This window comes from Prionailurus bengalensis, chromosome B3 (assembly GCF_016509475.1).
Source record: "Prionailurus bengalensis isolate Pbe53 chromosome B3, Fcat_Pben_1.1_paternal_pri, whole genome shotgun sequence".
Taxonomy (NCBI): Eukaryota; Metazoa; Chordata; class Mammalia; order Carnivora; family Felidae; genus Prionailurus; species Prionailurus bengalensis.
The window spans coordinates 136,430,816-136,447,595 of record NC_057355.1 but is presented as its reverse complement, the minus strand read 5'-3'; the positions used below and the strand labels follow the sequence as shown (position 1 = coordinate 136,447,595).

Genomic DNA, 16,780 nt, shown 5'->3' with positions numbered 1-16,780 from the left:
AAAGATGTCTTTAACTCCTACTAGTTTACGCGACCACGGCTGCCAACCCCACCGAGTCGTCCTATGCCTGTTACTATGACGAGAAGAGGTCCACGTACCTGGGGGATTGGTACAGCGTCAACTGGATGGAGGACTCGGATGTGGTGAGTCCCTAGGGTCCGGCCGTCCAGCTGAGGCTGAGCCGTCAGCTCTGACTTGTCAGAGGACTTCAACATTTGCATCTTTGCAGGAGGACTTGACCAAAGAGACCCTCCACAAGCAGTACCAGCTGGTGAAATCCCACACCAACACCAGCCACGTCATGCAGTATGGAAACAAGGTGAGAAGGGCAGCCTGGCCCCCCTGTGGATTCCCGAGCCTCAGGCTGACTCGCCTGGAACGTCGATCTCTTGGCGAAGAGACATGGGGACCCAGGGGAGAAATGGCCGAGGCGGCGATGTCCCTGCCTCTCAGAGCCAACTGCATCCTGGGCCCCGTGCCCGGGCTCTGGAGTCGGACCTTACCAGGCTCAAACTCGCAGAGTTGTGAGATTCGGGGCGAGCTCCTTAGCTTCGCCGAATCTCCCTTTCCTCCTTGGTCAGAGCCTCAGTGTACAATTAAAGAAGGTCATGCACCCAAAGCACTGAACAGGGCTGGCACACACTAAGAGGTCTCTGGATTGAAAGCTTCTGCCTCCTAGGACCCCACATCCTGCATGTTGCACTTGTTACTTTTCACCCTTTGGCTAGAACTTAGGGACTTCCGCTCCCCCCCCCCCCCCCCCCCCCCCCCGCCACTGCCCAGAAGGGACCTAGGTGGTTAAATGGGTAAGATGATCAGGGCTGCCTAGACAGAGGTCACAGCAGGTGTCTGCTGAAGGCTTGGGCCTTACGTGCCACCACGGGCGGGCGTGGGGGAGGGGGGGCAGCCCTTGGGATGCGCAGAGGAGGAGGTGGTCTGTGTACTTCTCCATGTGACCAGACACCACTCCCCAAGTGGCCTGCCGCCATCTGAGTGCTCGCCGGCTGAGACCCGTTCCTGTGATGCAAGCATGGGCCTTCTAGAAAAAACTGGTGAGCTGGTCAGGCCAGCTGCCTTCAGCTCGTCCCTGACAGAGTGTGGACTGGGGCCTGGAGGCCACGAGACAGGCCTTCAGGATGCCACGGGCCTGGCCGGGCTTCTGAGTGGGGGTTCCGGAGCGGGGAGCAGAGAGAAGGCAAGGGGGGAGGTGACTTGGACGAGGCAGGGTCAGACGTGGCACCGCCCTGGCCGTGTGGGGGGTTCACGGGGGAGAGGGCACCCAGCCACAGCTCCTTGTCCCTGGCTTCCTGTTCACTTTGTGATTTCCTCGGCGCTGGCCTTTCCTGGTCTTGGTCGAAGAGGTATGATGGATCTTTGCCAAATGTTACATGTTTCTGTATATTTATTTTTTTGTCTTAGAACTTTTTTCGAGTATTGTTGCTTGGTTTAGGAACAAGAATACTTGTAGCATTTCTCTCCCTCTGATTGGGATCCAGTCTGGAGTGACCTGTGCAGGCAAACAGAGTCTGGCCATCGTGCTTGTTTGGCCCCGACTGTCAGCCGGACCCTCTGTGGCTTTAGCTCTGTCTCTCTCAGTGGACCCAGGCCTCAGCTGCAACCTGAATGGACGCTTTGCACTTTCCTATTCCTGGTCTCTAGGGACAGGCAGGTTAACATGGATAGGGGAGCACAACCCAGGTCGTCACTGGTTGAAACGACTCTGGCCCCAGCTCTGCATGACTGTGGAGTAAGGATTGTCTATATATGAAATAATTAGCAGTTCTCCTCCAAAGGATGCTGGATATTTATTTTATTTTATTTATTTATTTATTTTTTAATGTTTATTTTTGAGAGAGAGAGTGAAAATGGGGGAGGGGCAGAGAGAGAGAGGGAGACACAGAATCCGAAGCAGGCTCTAGGCTCCGAGCTGTCAGCACAGAGCCCGACGCGGGGCTCAAACCCACAAGGCACGAGATCATGACCTGAGCCAAAGTCGGACGCTTAGCTGACTGAGCCACTCAGGTGCCCCTAGATGCTGGGTATTTTTGAAGTTCATCATCGGTGGATTTCAGGAGCTCAAATGTGTTGCGTTGCTCACTGCTGAGGGCCAAGCCTCTGTTTTCTGGCTGTGACTGTGGCTGTTCGGTGGTCCTAAAACCACGTGGTGTGAACTGTGAGCCTCCCGCGAAGAGGCAGGACCCAGGGTATGTGTGGCACATCCACTCTTCCCACTCAGACTGGTTCTCTCCCTCTCTCCTCAGTCGATCTCTTCCATGAAGGTGATGCAGTTTCAGGGTATGAAACACAAAGCCAGTTCTCCCATCTCCCTGCCTCCGGTCAAGGACCTTGACCTCACCCCAAGCCCTGAGGTGCCCCTCACCATCATGAAAAGGAAGCTGATGAGCACCAATGATCTTCAGGAGTCCAGGAAGCTCGTGGAGAAGATCCACAGGCATCTGGACGTAAGTAGTGGTTAAAGGAACCATCTCCGGATACTGCTCCCAGCCTCACCGGGCAGCATGTATGAACTTGGTCTCTGCCTCCTGACAGTTATCCAGCATTGTTGGAGCCAGGTGACAGCACTCTGGGGCCACTCCGCCTGGCACATGGGGGTATGTGGGAAAGGAGACTAGTCTGTGCTCTGTGTAACAGAGGAGTGAGCAGCGGCTGTCCTCATCTTCATTGTTCATTAGTAAGCTGACCTTGACCTCTTTTTCTGTCCTGTATCCTGCCAAGAAGTCATGGCATGTGGGTGTTTCCCTTTTATACCTAGTTGCTTAGAAGACATTTTTATTTTGCTACTTGAACACTAGATTAAAAATTGTTTTTTAATGTTTATTTATTTTTGAGAGAGAGAGAGAGAGAGAGAGAGCGCGCGCAGGGGAGGGGCAGAGAGAGAGGCAGACACAGAATCCAAAGCAGGCTCTGGGCTCCGAGCTGTCAGCACAGAGCCTGATATGGGACTCGAACTCCCGGACCATGAGATCATGACCCGAGCCAAAGTCGGATGCTCAATCCACTGAGCCACCCAGGAGCCCCTGAACACTGAGATTTTAAAAATATTAACCGATTTAGAAATAGCAGTAATAAACTCATTTCGCGCGAAGGTATTTTTTTTTATTCATTATTTGGGAAGGAAACGATGCCCCGCTCTGTGCGCCTCTATCTGTCTGGTGGTTTCTGGAAGAGGCAAAGTGCCTGTGAACACACTGCGCCGTTTGTGGGACAACAGTCTACTTTGGCACAATTTCTACGTCCCCCTCCTTTTCTCAGAGTGGGCCATGCCTGCTCTTCAGGTATTTAGATTTAAATGTTAACGTTGTGCGAGAAGACATCGGAAAGGCAGGTATTTCTAAAGGCTTCTAGCTGTTCCAGAAGCCTCGCGTGCACAACCTCTTGCCTTCTGTAGGACGCCTCTGTTGGCATCTCTTTCGACATCCTGGGTTAGAAGTTGCACAAAGAGAAGCCTTTAAATGGGCTCCTAACCTGATCCAGGGTTCCAAGAGAGACTGCGTTAAGTACGGTACATTTTGAAAAGGTGTGTTTCTTCACAGGCTAGGCATGTCATCGAGAAGTCAGTGCAAAAGATCGTCTCCTTGATTGCGAGGTCTGGTGCTGAGGCGGAGGGGCTGCTGTCTGAGAGGGCCGAGCTCACGGCGCACGACTGCTACCAGGCAGCCGTGTCTCACTTCCGCACACACTGCTTCAACTGGCACTCACCCACGGTAAGCCCGGACCCCCGGGGGCCGCTGGCTGCTGCACCCTGCCTCCCCTGGGTCAACTTAGCCTTTCCCTGTGTCTTCAACCCCGAAAGCTAAATTAAGGTTGTCCACTAGAAATCACGTGGGATGCGTTGCCTTGTAGAAGGTTCCATCCAGGCTGAGGAAACAATGGACTCATTCAGAGGCCTTTGATGGGGACAAGAGGAGGAAGTTCAGCCAGATTCACTGACCATAAATCCTGGCCCCAGACACACTCAGTTGTTTTGTGGGTAGGAGCTTACCAGTCATGACTCAACTCCCATTTATATTTGACTGAAGGCGCATTCCTTCTCTGTACACTCGTGCTGTCCCGGCCAAACGCTGGTCACATAGGCTTTCTCCCTTTCGGGTCTGTTCTGACCCCTCCCCAAGCCTTATTGTTGGAGTCGGGTGCTGGCCCGTGGAGGACAAGGTAACAAGCCTCTGCAGGTTGTAGAACGTCAGGTGGGAAGGCGCCTGTGGTCAGCGCTACGTGATGCCGGGATCCTCCTACGGAAGGGGGTCAGCAAACCGGCCCACGGGCCAGATCCTACCCGCAGCCCGCTTTTATAAATGGTTATATTGGAACACAGCCCTGCTCTGATTGTGGCATCGTGTCTATGGCTGCATTCACACTGCAGCAGAATCGAGTAGTTCATACGGCCCACAAAGCCTGAAATATTTCCAATCCGGCCCTTTACAGAAAAAGTTCGCCGACTTCTGCTTTAGAGCTGTGCTCTCTGGTACGGTAATTGCCAGCCTCGTATGGCTACTTACATTTCAACTTAAATGAATTAAATTAATTCAAACGCAGTAAGATGTAACGCTTAGTTTCTCAGTGGCATCGGCCACATTTCAGTTGTACAGTTGCCACAGGCGGCCAGCGGCTGCCGAACTGGAGAATTTTGTAGAACGTTTCTGTCCTCGTAGAAAGCTTTGTCGGGCCGCGACGGGCACACCTGGGCATGCTTGAATGCTTCCAGAGATAGAGTCCTTGGCACTTCGGATGTAGCTCTCCATTACTTGGAAGCTCTCGATTTTATTTTTTCATTTATTTACCTTTGTAAGGGAAGTATTTTTCTTACCTATTAAATAATTTAAAAAATGTCCCCCTCATTTAATAAATGCACTGTCTCCTGGTGGTGTCACTCTTTTTAAAAAAATTTTTTTTATAGACGTATTTTTAATGCTAATGAATTTTTATGAAAAACACAAACACGGCCAGGTGAGAAATGAGCAAAGGAGCTAAATAAAAACTTCACAAAGAAAGATACCCAAATAGCCACACACACAACAAAACAGGCGCAGTCCCTCATTATTCATCAGGGAAATGCAAACAAACAAACAAAACAAAACACGAAAAAGGCAAATCTAACAGAATGGCTAAAATGAAAAAGACAGAAAACGATGACTCCGGGTCATGACGAGGTGCGAATGGAAGTCTCATTCATTGCTGTTGGGAGTGGAAATTGGTCACCGTCTGCGGAAAACTGGTACCATTTATGGTAGATTTGCAGTTAGGCCTGCTCCATAACCCAGCAGTCCCACTCCTGAGTGTATGCTGAACAGAAGTGTCCACACTTCTGTACTACGAGTCAAGTACAAGTACATTCCTAATAGCACTATTCGAAATAGCCAAATACTAGAACAGACATGTCCCTCAATTGTAGCACTGATTAAAAAAAACAAACAAACAAACAAACCAGCACTGACAAATGCGGTCTATTCATATAATGAAATACTGTACAACCGTGAAAATGAATAAGCTCCTGCAACATACCACATGGATGAACCTCACAAATACAATACTGAGCAAAAGACACGGACCCAAAAATGTATATACAGCATTACTCCATTTACATAAAATTCAAAAACAGGCAAAATGAATCTTTGGTGTTGGTAATTACTGCTTACCTTTGGGGAAGAGTACAATTAATGACTGGGAAGGACCTTCTAGGAGGTTCTGGGGTTCCTAGGATGATGGACCATCTGTGGTGGTTATACACATATATTCACTTTTTCAAATTTCACTGAGCTATGCCCTTGATTTGTACACCTTCCTGCTTACATGTAATATTTTTTAACTTTACTAAAAATAAATGTATTACAAATTTGTAGAAATTTTACTTCTCAAGATCCATTCTTAATTTTTTTTTTTTAACGTTTATTCATTATTGAGAGACAGAGAGAGACAGAGTGTGAGCAGGGGAGGGGCAGAGAGAGAGGGAGACATAGAATGTGAAACAGGCTCCAGGCTCCCAGCTGTCAGCACAGCTGTTCAGCGGGGCCTGAACCCACGAACTGTGAGATCATGACCTGAGCCGAAGTCGGACGCTTAACCAACTGAGCCCTGGCGGCGTTACTCTTTTGCGCTCTGGAATCACACAAAATGAATCTGCTCCTTCTTCCCCATGAGAGTTCTCAGATTCTCCTGGAGGTTTTTCAAGATAAACATCCCGGTTATTTCAGTCTTACCTGTTGCGTGCCATCCAGTTTGGCCACTCCCCATCCATCTCTCATCAGTGTGTCCCTCCCAGAATGAGGTTCCCAGAACCAAAAGCCAGGTGGGCGGGGGGGGGGGGGGGGGTCCTAGGTAATAGAAGGGAGCAGGGCCATGTGGACTCTTCAGTCAGGAGGCCTGGCCCGGCACCGAGAACGCTCCGGGAGGCTCGCCAGCCCTCAGGCAGGGCTGCATTTTTCACAGGAGAGGGAGCCCATGAATCTTCTCCAGATTACCGAAAAGTGGAGGGGGGGATCCATGAGCTGAAGAAGCTCAAGAGGCACAGATCGAGGTGCTTTCCCCCCAAAACCACAACAGTGGGATATTCCCAGGTTAGAAGTTGCTTCTGTGGTGGTGATGGTGTTTGATGATGTCTTTTTTGGTGTTTTCCTCTAGTACGAGTATGCTTTGAGACATCTGTACGTGCTGGTCAACCTTTGTGAAAAACCTTATCCGATTGACAGGTGAGCCAGCCCTGGGCCTTGTGGGGTCAGTGTCAGTCCGAAAGCAGAAGCAAGCAGCATTGCTAAACCTTTTCTGCAAGTGGACACTTTGACTTCTGCCAGCCACCCCCTCTCACAGTAGAGGAATCCAAAACTGATGCATCCTCCGTGAGATAATTGTTGGGTGGGTCCGTCATAAAGGATGACCTGTTCCAGGTTGGATTAGGTTTGTGTTAATTTTCTTCAGAGTTGACATGGGTCACCAACTTCTTCTTCCTGTTTTGCACAGAATAAAATTGTCCATGGACAAGGTGTGCCTTCATTACTACTGAAACACTGCCTTCCTGACGGGTTTCCACGTGGGAACACTGCCGCTCAGAATGCGTGCTAATCCGGGCAGAAGAGGTAGAACAAGAGGGAGGCGAGCCTCCCAGGCCCTCCTGGGGAGCGCGGACATTCCCGGGCCACCCTCTAGGCCTTGCACAGAGACCTGCTCACCGCTGCCTACTTCCCCAGCCTCCTGCAGGTCCCGTGTGATGCTCCGATAAAACCACAGATTGGTGTGGGGAAAGCTCTGTGTTGAGTATAATTGCTTCTTGGGAGGTGTTTGTGCTCGTTGGTTTGAAGGAGCAGAAAGTTCACTGGAGCCTCTGTAGCCAGTGAAAGTCTCTGTTCTGCGGAATTTGAAGCAGATAGGGTGATTTTATCGAAGAGGGATGTATGCCCCAAATGGAAAACTATTTTTAGGAAATCTCATGATTTTTGATTGCTTTTGTATCTTATTTATCAATAATGGGCAAATCTCAAAAAATAAAATTTTATAATGGAATCTGAGTTTAATTTCAGGCCCCTGACTTGGTTAGTGTATCCTCTGGGCCTCAGCTCCCTCACCCCTTCCCACGGCTCTGCCCTTCCTGTCCCTCTGTACTTCTCGGATTTCTCAGCCTCCTGTGCCTTTGCTACTTACTGGTCCTCTCGCCCCAGAGTGCCTTTTCCTGCGTGCGGTAGGTTCTCTAGGTGTATCTGAAGTGCCATGTCTCCCTTGAACCTTCTTCCACTTCCTCCTGGCCCCCTGACCCCCTCATCGAAAGTCCCCTCCCCTTTCTGTGTTGATTTGTATCTCTTACAGCACCTGTCAAGATCTGCCTTTACTGGGGAGGGGGTGTCTCAGCTCCTGGAGGGCAGAGACTGCCCAACTTACTGTTGTTTTCTTGGCCTGGTGCCCCACACTGGGAGGTACTCAACACCGGGCTCGCTAAAGACACGTAAGTAACACTAACCATATCCACGCAGCGGAATATCACAGAGCATTAAAACGGAACGAAGCTCTTTATGTGGGAACGTTAAACCAAGTTATCAGTCACCAGAGACCACGTGCTACACGATTTCATTTGTATCTATTTGTCCAGAATAAGCAAGTCTATAGAAGCAGAAAGTGGGTGAATGGCGCCAGGCAGTGGGGCGAGCAGGGAACGGGGAAGGAGCTGTAGCTGATCGCTATGCAGATTTCTTTTTAGCGGTGACTGAAAATATTTTATATTTGCACAACTCTGAAAATACAAAAAGCCCCAGAATTGTACACATTCAGTGGAATTATGCAGTTTACTCGTTACATTTCAGTGATGCTGTTTTTAAAAACAAGCCATATAGCCAGATGCTGTGTAGCTAGCTAGCTAGAGAGAAAGCAAATGCGAAACACTAAGTAAACCCCGATATTCATGACCACCTGTCTTTATGAAGTGAGACCTGTCTTATTTAACAGGGATTGATGCCCTTAAAAAATTTTTTTAATGTTTATTTTTGAGGGAGACAGAATGTGAGCAGGGCAGGGGCAGAGAGAGAGGGAGACACAGAATCTGAAGCAGGTTCCAGGCTCTGAGCTGTCAGCATAGAGCCCAACGTGGGGTTTGAACCCACGAGCCATGAGACCTGAACCAAAATCGGACGCTTAACTGACTGAGCCCCCCGGGCGCCCCTGATGGATGCCTTTAAAGTTTGGAGTTATGGATCGGACGTTGGGACACTGGCCAGAAGGGTTATGTCCGTGACAAATTCCAGGTGTTAACTTTGTTTCTAATGGGCCCACTTTCTATCAGCACAGATTACCCTTTCTCAGCGAGGTTGTCCTCCGGCTAATCAAAGGACCTCAGGATAAAGAACACTTACCATCCTACAGATTTGGGGGAGCTCTAGGGTGTTAGGTAACAAGTACACGAAGCATACTGTGTGTGTCGTCACTAATGGTCAATGATGGGTGAAACGGAGGGCTGGCTGATGTTCAAAGAAACCTGAGCACTGAAAAGGAGAACTTTTAAAAGGAGTACTTTAAAAAGGTCTCAAGATACAGGTGGGAAGAAGCTCTGTTCTTCTATTTCCACGAACTGTGATACTCTTGTTCTCCATTTGTCCTCTGGAGAATGAAAATATGTTTTATCTACTGAATAAATACAGAAACTCCAACAGCATTCATGGTCCTAAGGGTTAAGAACAGCTATATTTTGTTCCTGAAATAAATGGCAATTGCATAATTCACAGTGCTTTGGTTTCTTTTTTCTCCCTTCCTCTTGTGGTTCCACAGGCCCCCAGTAGATACGGGCTCTCTGTGCCTCATATTGTAATTTTCTGTTCGCTTTCTAATGAGGTTGAACTTCCCGTGTGTGTCACAACTAAGATCAGCCTTTTTTATTTATTTATTTTTTTTTGTAATTATAGCCAAAACGTAGAGACATGTTCTGGCATAAGAGTCATATAATGCAAAAAAAATTCAGAGCAAATTGTGGCCATCTCTTTTCCTCCCCATAAATCCCAAAGAGCAGTTTGATATTCATCAAGAATCCCCTTCCTTTCTATTAACATACCTATATGCAAATTAGACTTTTTTTTTTAACCTTTTCATTATAAAAATATATAGGAGACCATGCAAAACAAATATGTTGCTTAGTGAATTATAAGGTGACCATCCTTGTAACTATCACCAAAGTCAAGAAACTGAGGGGCGCCTGGGTGGCGCAGTCTGTTAAGCGTCCGACTTCAGCCAGGTCACGATCTCGCGGTCTGTGAGTTCGAGCCCCGCGTCAGGCTCTGGGCTGATGGCTCAGAGCCTGGAGCCTGTTTCCAATTCTGTGTCTCCCTCTCTCTCTGCCCCTCCCCCATTCATGCTCTGTCTCTCTCTGTCCCAAAAATAAATAAATGTTGAAAAAAAAAAAAAAAGAAACTGAACTTTACCAGCTGTAGTAGTCAAGGTCGTCTGCGGAAACAGAACCGATAGCAGACTGGAGACCCGGAGGGGGGGGAGGGGGTTGCAGCATAAGTACAAAAGCTGTCTGCAGGCAGATTCCTTCTTGCTCCAGACTTCGCTCCAGGCAGGCCTTCCACTGATTGGATGGGACCCACCCACATTACAGAGGACGATCCCCTTTGCTCAAAGTCTTACCAATTTCCCTGTTGGTCATTACATCCAAAGAACACCTTGGCAACAAACAACCAGAATCACGTCTGACCAGATATCTGGGCGCTGTGGCTCACTCCACGTCGACGCATAAACCACACCAGCCATCCAGAAGCCCCTCCTGTTCCATCCCGGTCACGGCATTGTCCCCCCCCCCCCCCCCATGACCACTCTCCTGTGTTCTTTGTGGCGTTCACGCATGTGCATCCCCACTGTTCGCTCTTGCCCACTTAACAAAAACGGTAAATGTCTTTTCAGCTCCTTTAACCTACAGATTTCCTCCCCATCTCTTTCCAGCTTCTGTTGAGGAACCCAGGCTATTGAGTGGTGGAGTTTCTCAGCCTGGGTTTTGATGACTGCATGCTATGGTGTTAAGCATGTTCCCGGCTCACTCCTCCGTGTCCCCTACAAATCAGCAGCTCAAGCATGCTCAGGTTGGCTCCTTTTGGCAAAGGATGAAAGCAGGGTGTGCTCTTTGCTCAGGAGGCACACCGGCTGAGGTTTGTTCCTTTAAAAAAAAATTAAGTTTACAGACAGCAAGCAGGGGAGGGGCAGAGAGAAAGGGAGAGAGAATCCCAAGCAGACTCCTCACTGCCAGCATGGAGCCCGATGTGGGGCTCGAACCCACAAACTGTGAGATCATGACCTGAGCCGAAACCAAGAGTCGAACACTTAACCGACTGAGCCACCCAGGCGCCCCTACTCCTTTCTGATAGTAGTTGATGCTCAGTGCCTGTATCCATTAATTCATCAGAGGATTGCAAACTGGTAAAATTCTATCATTTTCTTCTCCTTTATTAGCTGCAATAACTTCTCTGCTATGTATTTGTGTTTGAATTGGTTCCCTCTCCCCCTCAAAAGGTGACCCAGTAAACTTTCTAAATATTTTGAACTCATGGATGTAAACACATCTAATGGGTTTCAATCCTCTGTACTCTGTTGAAGCTGGGGCAGTCGGGTCCCCCCTCAAGCCTGCATGCCCCTCGAGCTCAGTGGAGAGCACATCCCTCCACCGCTGCATGCAAGCCGGGAATCCAGAGGCCCACCTAGGACCCTTCCTCTCCCTCACACCCTCCAGCGCATCCTGCTGCCGCTGCCTCCTCAATGCTTCTCAGGTTTAACCTGCCCGTCCCCAACCCCCTCCCAGTCCAGACCTCACCTCTGCCCTAGGTTCCTGCGGCCGGCTTCTGTAGACCCCCTGCCTCCTGCCTGGCCCCCTTCCAATGCCGCTCCAGGAGAGTGGAGACTTCCCACACTCCTTGTGATGCCAACCAGGATTACTCAGGGCTCGGCCCCGCTCCATCTCTCACTTCCCCTGGCCTCAGGCCACCTTGAAATGACCGGTTACCCTACATACAGCATTCTTCAGTCTCGTTTTTTTCTGAGGTTTTTAATTTTTTTTTTTAATTTTTTTTTTCAACGTTTATTTATTTTTGGGACAGAGAGAGACAGAGCATGAATGGGGGAGGGGCAGAGAGAGAGAGGGAGACACAGAATCGGAAACAGGCTCCAGGCTCCGAGCCATCAGCCCAGAGCCTGACGCGGGGCTCGAACTCACGGACCGCGAGATCGTGACCTGAGCCGAAGTCGGTCGCTTAACCGACTGAGCCACCCAGGCGCCCCGGTTTTTAATTTTCTTATCTTTGTCAAGAACTGTCTGGGTTGGGTCACCTCAGTCTGACTTCAGCTCAGGTCATGATCTCACAGTTGGTAGGTTCGAGCCCCACATCAGGCTCTCTGGTGTTAGCACAGAGCCTGCTTCAGATCCTCTATCCCCCTCTCTCTCTGCCCCTGCCCTGCTCACATTCTCTCTCGCTCTCAATAAATAAAATACAGGGGCGCCTGGGTGGCTCAGTCGGTTAAGCATCCGACTTCAGCTCAGGTCACGATCTCGCGGTCCATGAGTTCGAGCCCTGCATCGGGCTCTGGGCTGATGGCTCAGAGCCTGGAGCCTGCTTCCGATTCTGTGTCTCCCTCTCTCTCTGCCCCTCCCCCGTTCATGCTCTCTGTCTCAAAAATAAATAAAATGTTAAAAAAAAAATTAAAAAAAAAAATAAATAAATAAAATACATTAAAAGGAAAAAGAACTGTAGGTCTGAGATTTTACCCCACTTGCAAGCTAACAAGGTCACTTGCTGCAGTTTCATAGGTGCTGGCAGAAGATAGGAGACCCCTGGGGCAGAGACAAAGGACTTTATGTTACTCCCCACACTCAGGTTGCATGAGCTTCACATTTGCTTCCATCCTCCCTTCCCACCATATGTACGGAGGCCGAGGTGGGCCCAGGAGGATGCTGTGTACACAGCGGGGTCTGGGTCATGGCTGAGAAATCTTGAGCTTAGGAAAACTCCCTGGTCTTTTCAAAATGCTGCTAGCAAACCTGTGCAACTCTTGCCCTGGAGGGTGACACTGTCTTCCAAGGTGAGAGAATTTCATTTTCCTGGTCAGGAAAAAAAAAAAAAAAAAAAAAAAAGACTGCCTTCTTCCCCAGAGGGAGAAACTATATAATTCAAGGCTATTCAAATACTCTTAAAAAGATGACTAGAATAAAAGCTGGCAATGACCCGTCACTAGACATGTGGAAATGCAAGGGACATACAGACTGTCTCCTGGTGGTGTTGCAGGAGTTCTAGTCCCTCCTGCCCTCGGCCAGCTCCTTATCCTTCAAGACCCAGCTCAGATGTCCCTGTCTCCAGGGAGCCCTCTTTGCCTCTGTGCTTACTGCTGTCATCAAACTGGTCACACTAAGCTGAAAATCGGTGCATGGCTCAGCAACCCCCAGATTTGAGCTCACCTCTACCCTATAGACCATAGAGTGCCTTCGTATAGATTTGGAAAAGGCATCTCTTCTTCTGAGTGGACATGGTGCTGTTCCAAGGAGTAGCCAATCTTGGAGTCCAGATTGAATTTCAGTACACTTAATCACCTCAGCTGTGCAACCTTGGCCGTGAATGACCTCCAGGCCCATATATGCAAGCCCTCAATTTACCTTTTCAAAAAGATCTGAGGCTTCCCTTGTCCCCCCCGGTAGGAGTTTGTGTGGTCCCTGCAACAAGCCTGGGAAATCGGGATATAAACACTCATTTTAAGAGCAGGGAAGGGTGCCTGGGTGGCTCAGTCAGTTAAGCCTCCGACTTCAGCTCAGGTCATGATCTCGCAGTTCGTGAGTTCGAGCCCCGTGTCCGGCTCTGTGCTGACGGCTCGGAGCCTGGAGCCTGCTTTGGATTCTGTGTCTCCCTCTCTCTCTGTCCCTCCCCTGCTTGTGCCCTGTCTCTATCTCTCAAAAGTAAATAAACATTAAAAAAAAAAAAAAGGGAGCTGGAGATGTTCCGTGACTTGCTGAGGGCTCCCAGCTGGGCTGGAGCCCAGGTCTCCTGGCTGCTGCCGAGGTTCTTCCCACCCTTACTGCTCAGCAGGTTTTTCTGACTTTGAAAGCAAACAGATGTTGGAGTTTCCTTTTGGCTTAGGGTTGCGTGGGCTGAAAGGATTCCTGGAGAGCCTTCCTCAGAAAAGAATGTTTCCCGGCAAATCGCGTGACGGCTGGGGAAGAGGGGAAGCCACCCCTGTGAGCTGGCACTCCCGTCCCCAGAGCCCAGCTCTATATAGCCTTCCTGCGAAGGAAGGGCCTGGTTCCTGCCACAGCTGCTGCCCACTTCCTCCCAGATGACACTGCCCAGCAGGAGGCAGCTCCGGTCCCGGAATCCAGGCCAACTGAGGGCATACACAGCAATCGCGTCTGCAAATGTGTGCCAAGACTTCTGGACACAGCCTCGGCCTGCCAAGTGGGAAGATGGGTGTGTCTGTAGTAGGGGACCGGGGGGGGGGGGGTGTCTGCTGCAGCCAGACGGCTCTCTCCCCCTCTCTCTGCCCCTCTTCCCTCTCAGGGCCTCTGTTCTCTGCGCATCTCTCCTGCAGGCCCGCCCCTCGTCCCTCCAGCTCATAGTTGGGCAAATCGGATACGCCACCTTAAGGTGTTGTGAGGCCATCACGGGCCAGGCATCTTCAGGGCCTGTTTGCGATTTTTTCTCGATGGGCAGGACTTTGTACCCAGCTGTCACTGGGAGGCCTGGGAGAAGTTGGAGTAGCAGGGCCCGGGCGTGACTCAGTCTCTCTGCAGAAAGCTGGGTCTCTGCAGAAAGCAGAAAGCTGCTTTCTCCAAGGCTGGCCCCAGCTCCAGCCTCAGGCTGAAGGCCAGTGAAAGCAGAAGAGGGAGCCAGCCTGCCAAGGGGAGAGGGGACACATGCCAGGGAGGAGACAGATGAGCCCCTGTCACATTCTTTGTCCCTGTCACCCTTGGACACACACACACACACACACACTGATGCACAGCTCTGGACTCCTGACCGCTTGCTCGGGGCCACCCTGTGACACTCACCATGGCTGGCTGTCTAGGCAAGTTCACCCAGAGCTGGGACCTAACAGGCAAGGTTTGATGACTGGTTTTCTACCAACAAGACACTTGTGATGCTGTGTGGGTCAGGAAGAAGAGCCTTAGATTTTGGGGTAGGTCAGCCCTGAGTTCAAACCTCTGCACAAGCTTGGGTACAACACCCTGTTATCAGCTGAATTGTGTCCTCCCAAAGTTCCTATGTGGAAGCCCTAACCCCGAGTATCTCAGAAAGTGACTGTATTTGGACACAGGGCCTTTAAGGAGGAGAGTAAGGTTGGGGCGCCTGGATGGCTCTGTCGGTTGAGCGTCCAACTTTGGCTCAGATCCTGATCTCACGGTTTGTGAGTTCGAGCCCCGCATCGGACTCACTGCTGTCAGCCTGTCGGCACAGAGCCCACTTCGGATCCTCTGTCCCCATCTCCCTGCCCCGCCCTGCTTGTGCTCTCCTAAAATATAAATATATATATACAAAAAGAGGGCATTAATGTAAATTAGGTCAGAAGGGTGGGGCCCTAATCTAATAGGACTGGTGTCCTTAGAGGAAGAGACAGAGGGGGGCTCATGCAAGAGAAAAAAGGCCACATGAGGACACGGCGAGACGCAGCCATCTGTGAGCCAAGAACTCAATCCTGCTGACCCCTCGGTCTCAGACTTACGGCCCCCAGAACTGCGAGAAAACAAATGTGTTGTTTACGCCCCCCAGTCTGTGGTATTTTGCTATGCAGCCCAAGCAGACTCATATGCCCCCTTCTTCGAGCCTCGATGTCCTCATTTGCAAATACCTCCCTGCAGGGGCTGTTTGCAGATTAAATAAAAGAATGCTGGGGAATCACTAACCAGTGCCAGGCTTCCCCTGAGGGCTCAGCGTGTGTGACGCCCTGGATGAGGCCCGCACCCCTGTCCTTGTCCGATCACACCTCCCTGTGGGCAGAGACATCTAGACAACAGGGAGTCCGGGCAGCCCCACCCCTCCTGCCTTCTGGTCTCTCCTGGGTGAATCCTGGCATTGGCCTGAGGATGCTGGGCCCTGCACACACCCACACACACACGCGCGCACTGATCTTACAGCGGCCCCGTCAGCCCAACTCTCTGGCTGCTTCTGCCCTTCCTGGGAGCTGGACATAAGACCCCAGGGCTGCGCTAGGACCCAATCCACCCTCTGAATCCCAAACCCACCCCATGTTGAGGCCCCGCCTTGGGCAAAAGGCCCCCTCTACTTTCCCCAACTGCCTCGGGCCTCGTCGGAGGCGGTGGGCGCTTACCTTACAGCTGGGGGTACAAGGCCGCATCGCAAGCTCAGCTCAGGGCTGTGGGGACTGGAACCCCAGGAAGGGGACGGTGTCTGCATCCTGTAGCGGGGGGAGGAGGAGAGGGAGGGGCAACCTGGGACCGTGCCTGGCTACCCTCGGTTTCTGTACATTTGCCCACCTACGCTCACCCCCAGCCTGGAAAGTCCTCCCGGCCAGCAGCGTCCTGAAGCAATCCTGTATCTCACACCGGGCTGGCCTGGAGCCAGAGCCCAGAGCCCAACAGCTGTTTGTTGACTGGCTAAACGAGCTGGCTGATGCCCAGGGGTTTAATTCGGGCGAGTCCAGCCATCCTTCCCTGGGCACACTGCTCATTGCCGTTCACGCTGGGGCTCCGTTCGAACTTGGTCTGTTTTATTCTCTGTTTCCCAAGGCCTAGAAGAGTGCTGACAGTTAACAGGCACTCAACAGATACATATTTTTAATCAGCGTGGACGACAAAGATGTGAATGGTTGGAATCTGGAGGACAGAGCAGAAGTATCAACAGACAAGAGCAGCTTGCTATCTCTCGTGAGGAGATGAGCCTGGGGGACTGTGCAAACGTGTATAAGGACTCTCTTGCCAGCCTAGGAGGTCAGAGGAGTCTTCCTAGAGGAGATGGGCTTTGAAGGATGAATAGGAGTTTGACCAGTGACTCCAGGAAATGGTATTCCTGGGATAAGAAGCAGAAGCAGGAAGGTGTGAGATCATTTTTGAAATGATACAGAGGTGGGAATGACGGGAACCAAGGGTGGGGTGGGGCAGGCAACAGATGACCAGGCCGAGGGGCAGACAGGGGCCACAGCCATGGGATGGTTGATAGCACACTGCAGATTCTGTCAAAAGACAGGGCCTTCGGGAGAAAGAAGGGGGAGGTCTTCTGAACCCCATCTGGGAAGGGAGTTAGGCATTCATGGGGGGGGGAGGTCTGGCTGGCTGAGCAGGGCTCAAGCCTCTTGAGGAAAAAAGATG

The 16,780-nt window shown here is 50.7% G+C and overlaps 1 protein-coding gene across 1 annotated transcript in view; it reads left to right on the top strand.

The window, feature by feature from the left end:
- Nucleotides 1-7,512, top strand: part of LGMN (legumain) — a 36,052-nt gene extending 28,540 nt beyond the window's left edge. Inside the window, exons 9-14 of the mRNA XM_043556880.1 lie at nucleotides 25-143; nucleotides 230-319; nucleotides 2,262-2,462; nucleotides 3,555-3,725; nucleotides 6,637-6,704; nucleotides 6,973-7,512. Coding sequence (XP_043412815.1) covers nucleotides 25-143; nucleotides 230-319; nucleotides 2,262-2,462; nucleotides 3,555-3,725; nucleotides 6,637-6,704; nucleotides 6,973-7,015 — 692 coding nt within the window. The 3' untranslated portion in view covers nucleotides 7,016-7,512. The remainder of the gene's footprint in view (nucleotides 1-24; nucleotides 144-229; nucleotides 320-2,261; nucleotides 2,463-3,554; nucleotides 3,726-6,636; nucleotides 6,705-6,972) is intronic.
- Nucleotides 7,513-16,780: the final 9,268 nt, after the last annotated feature.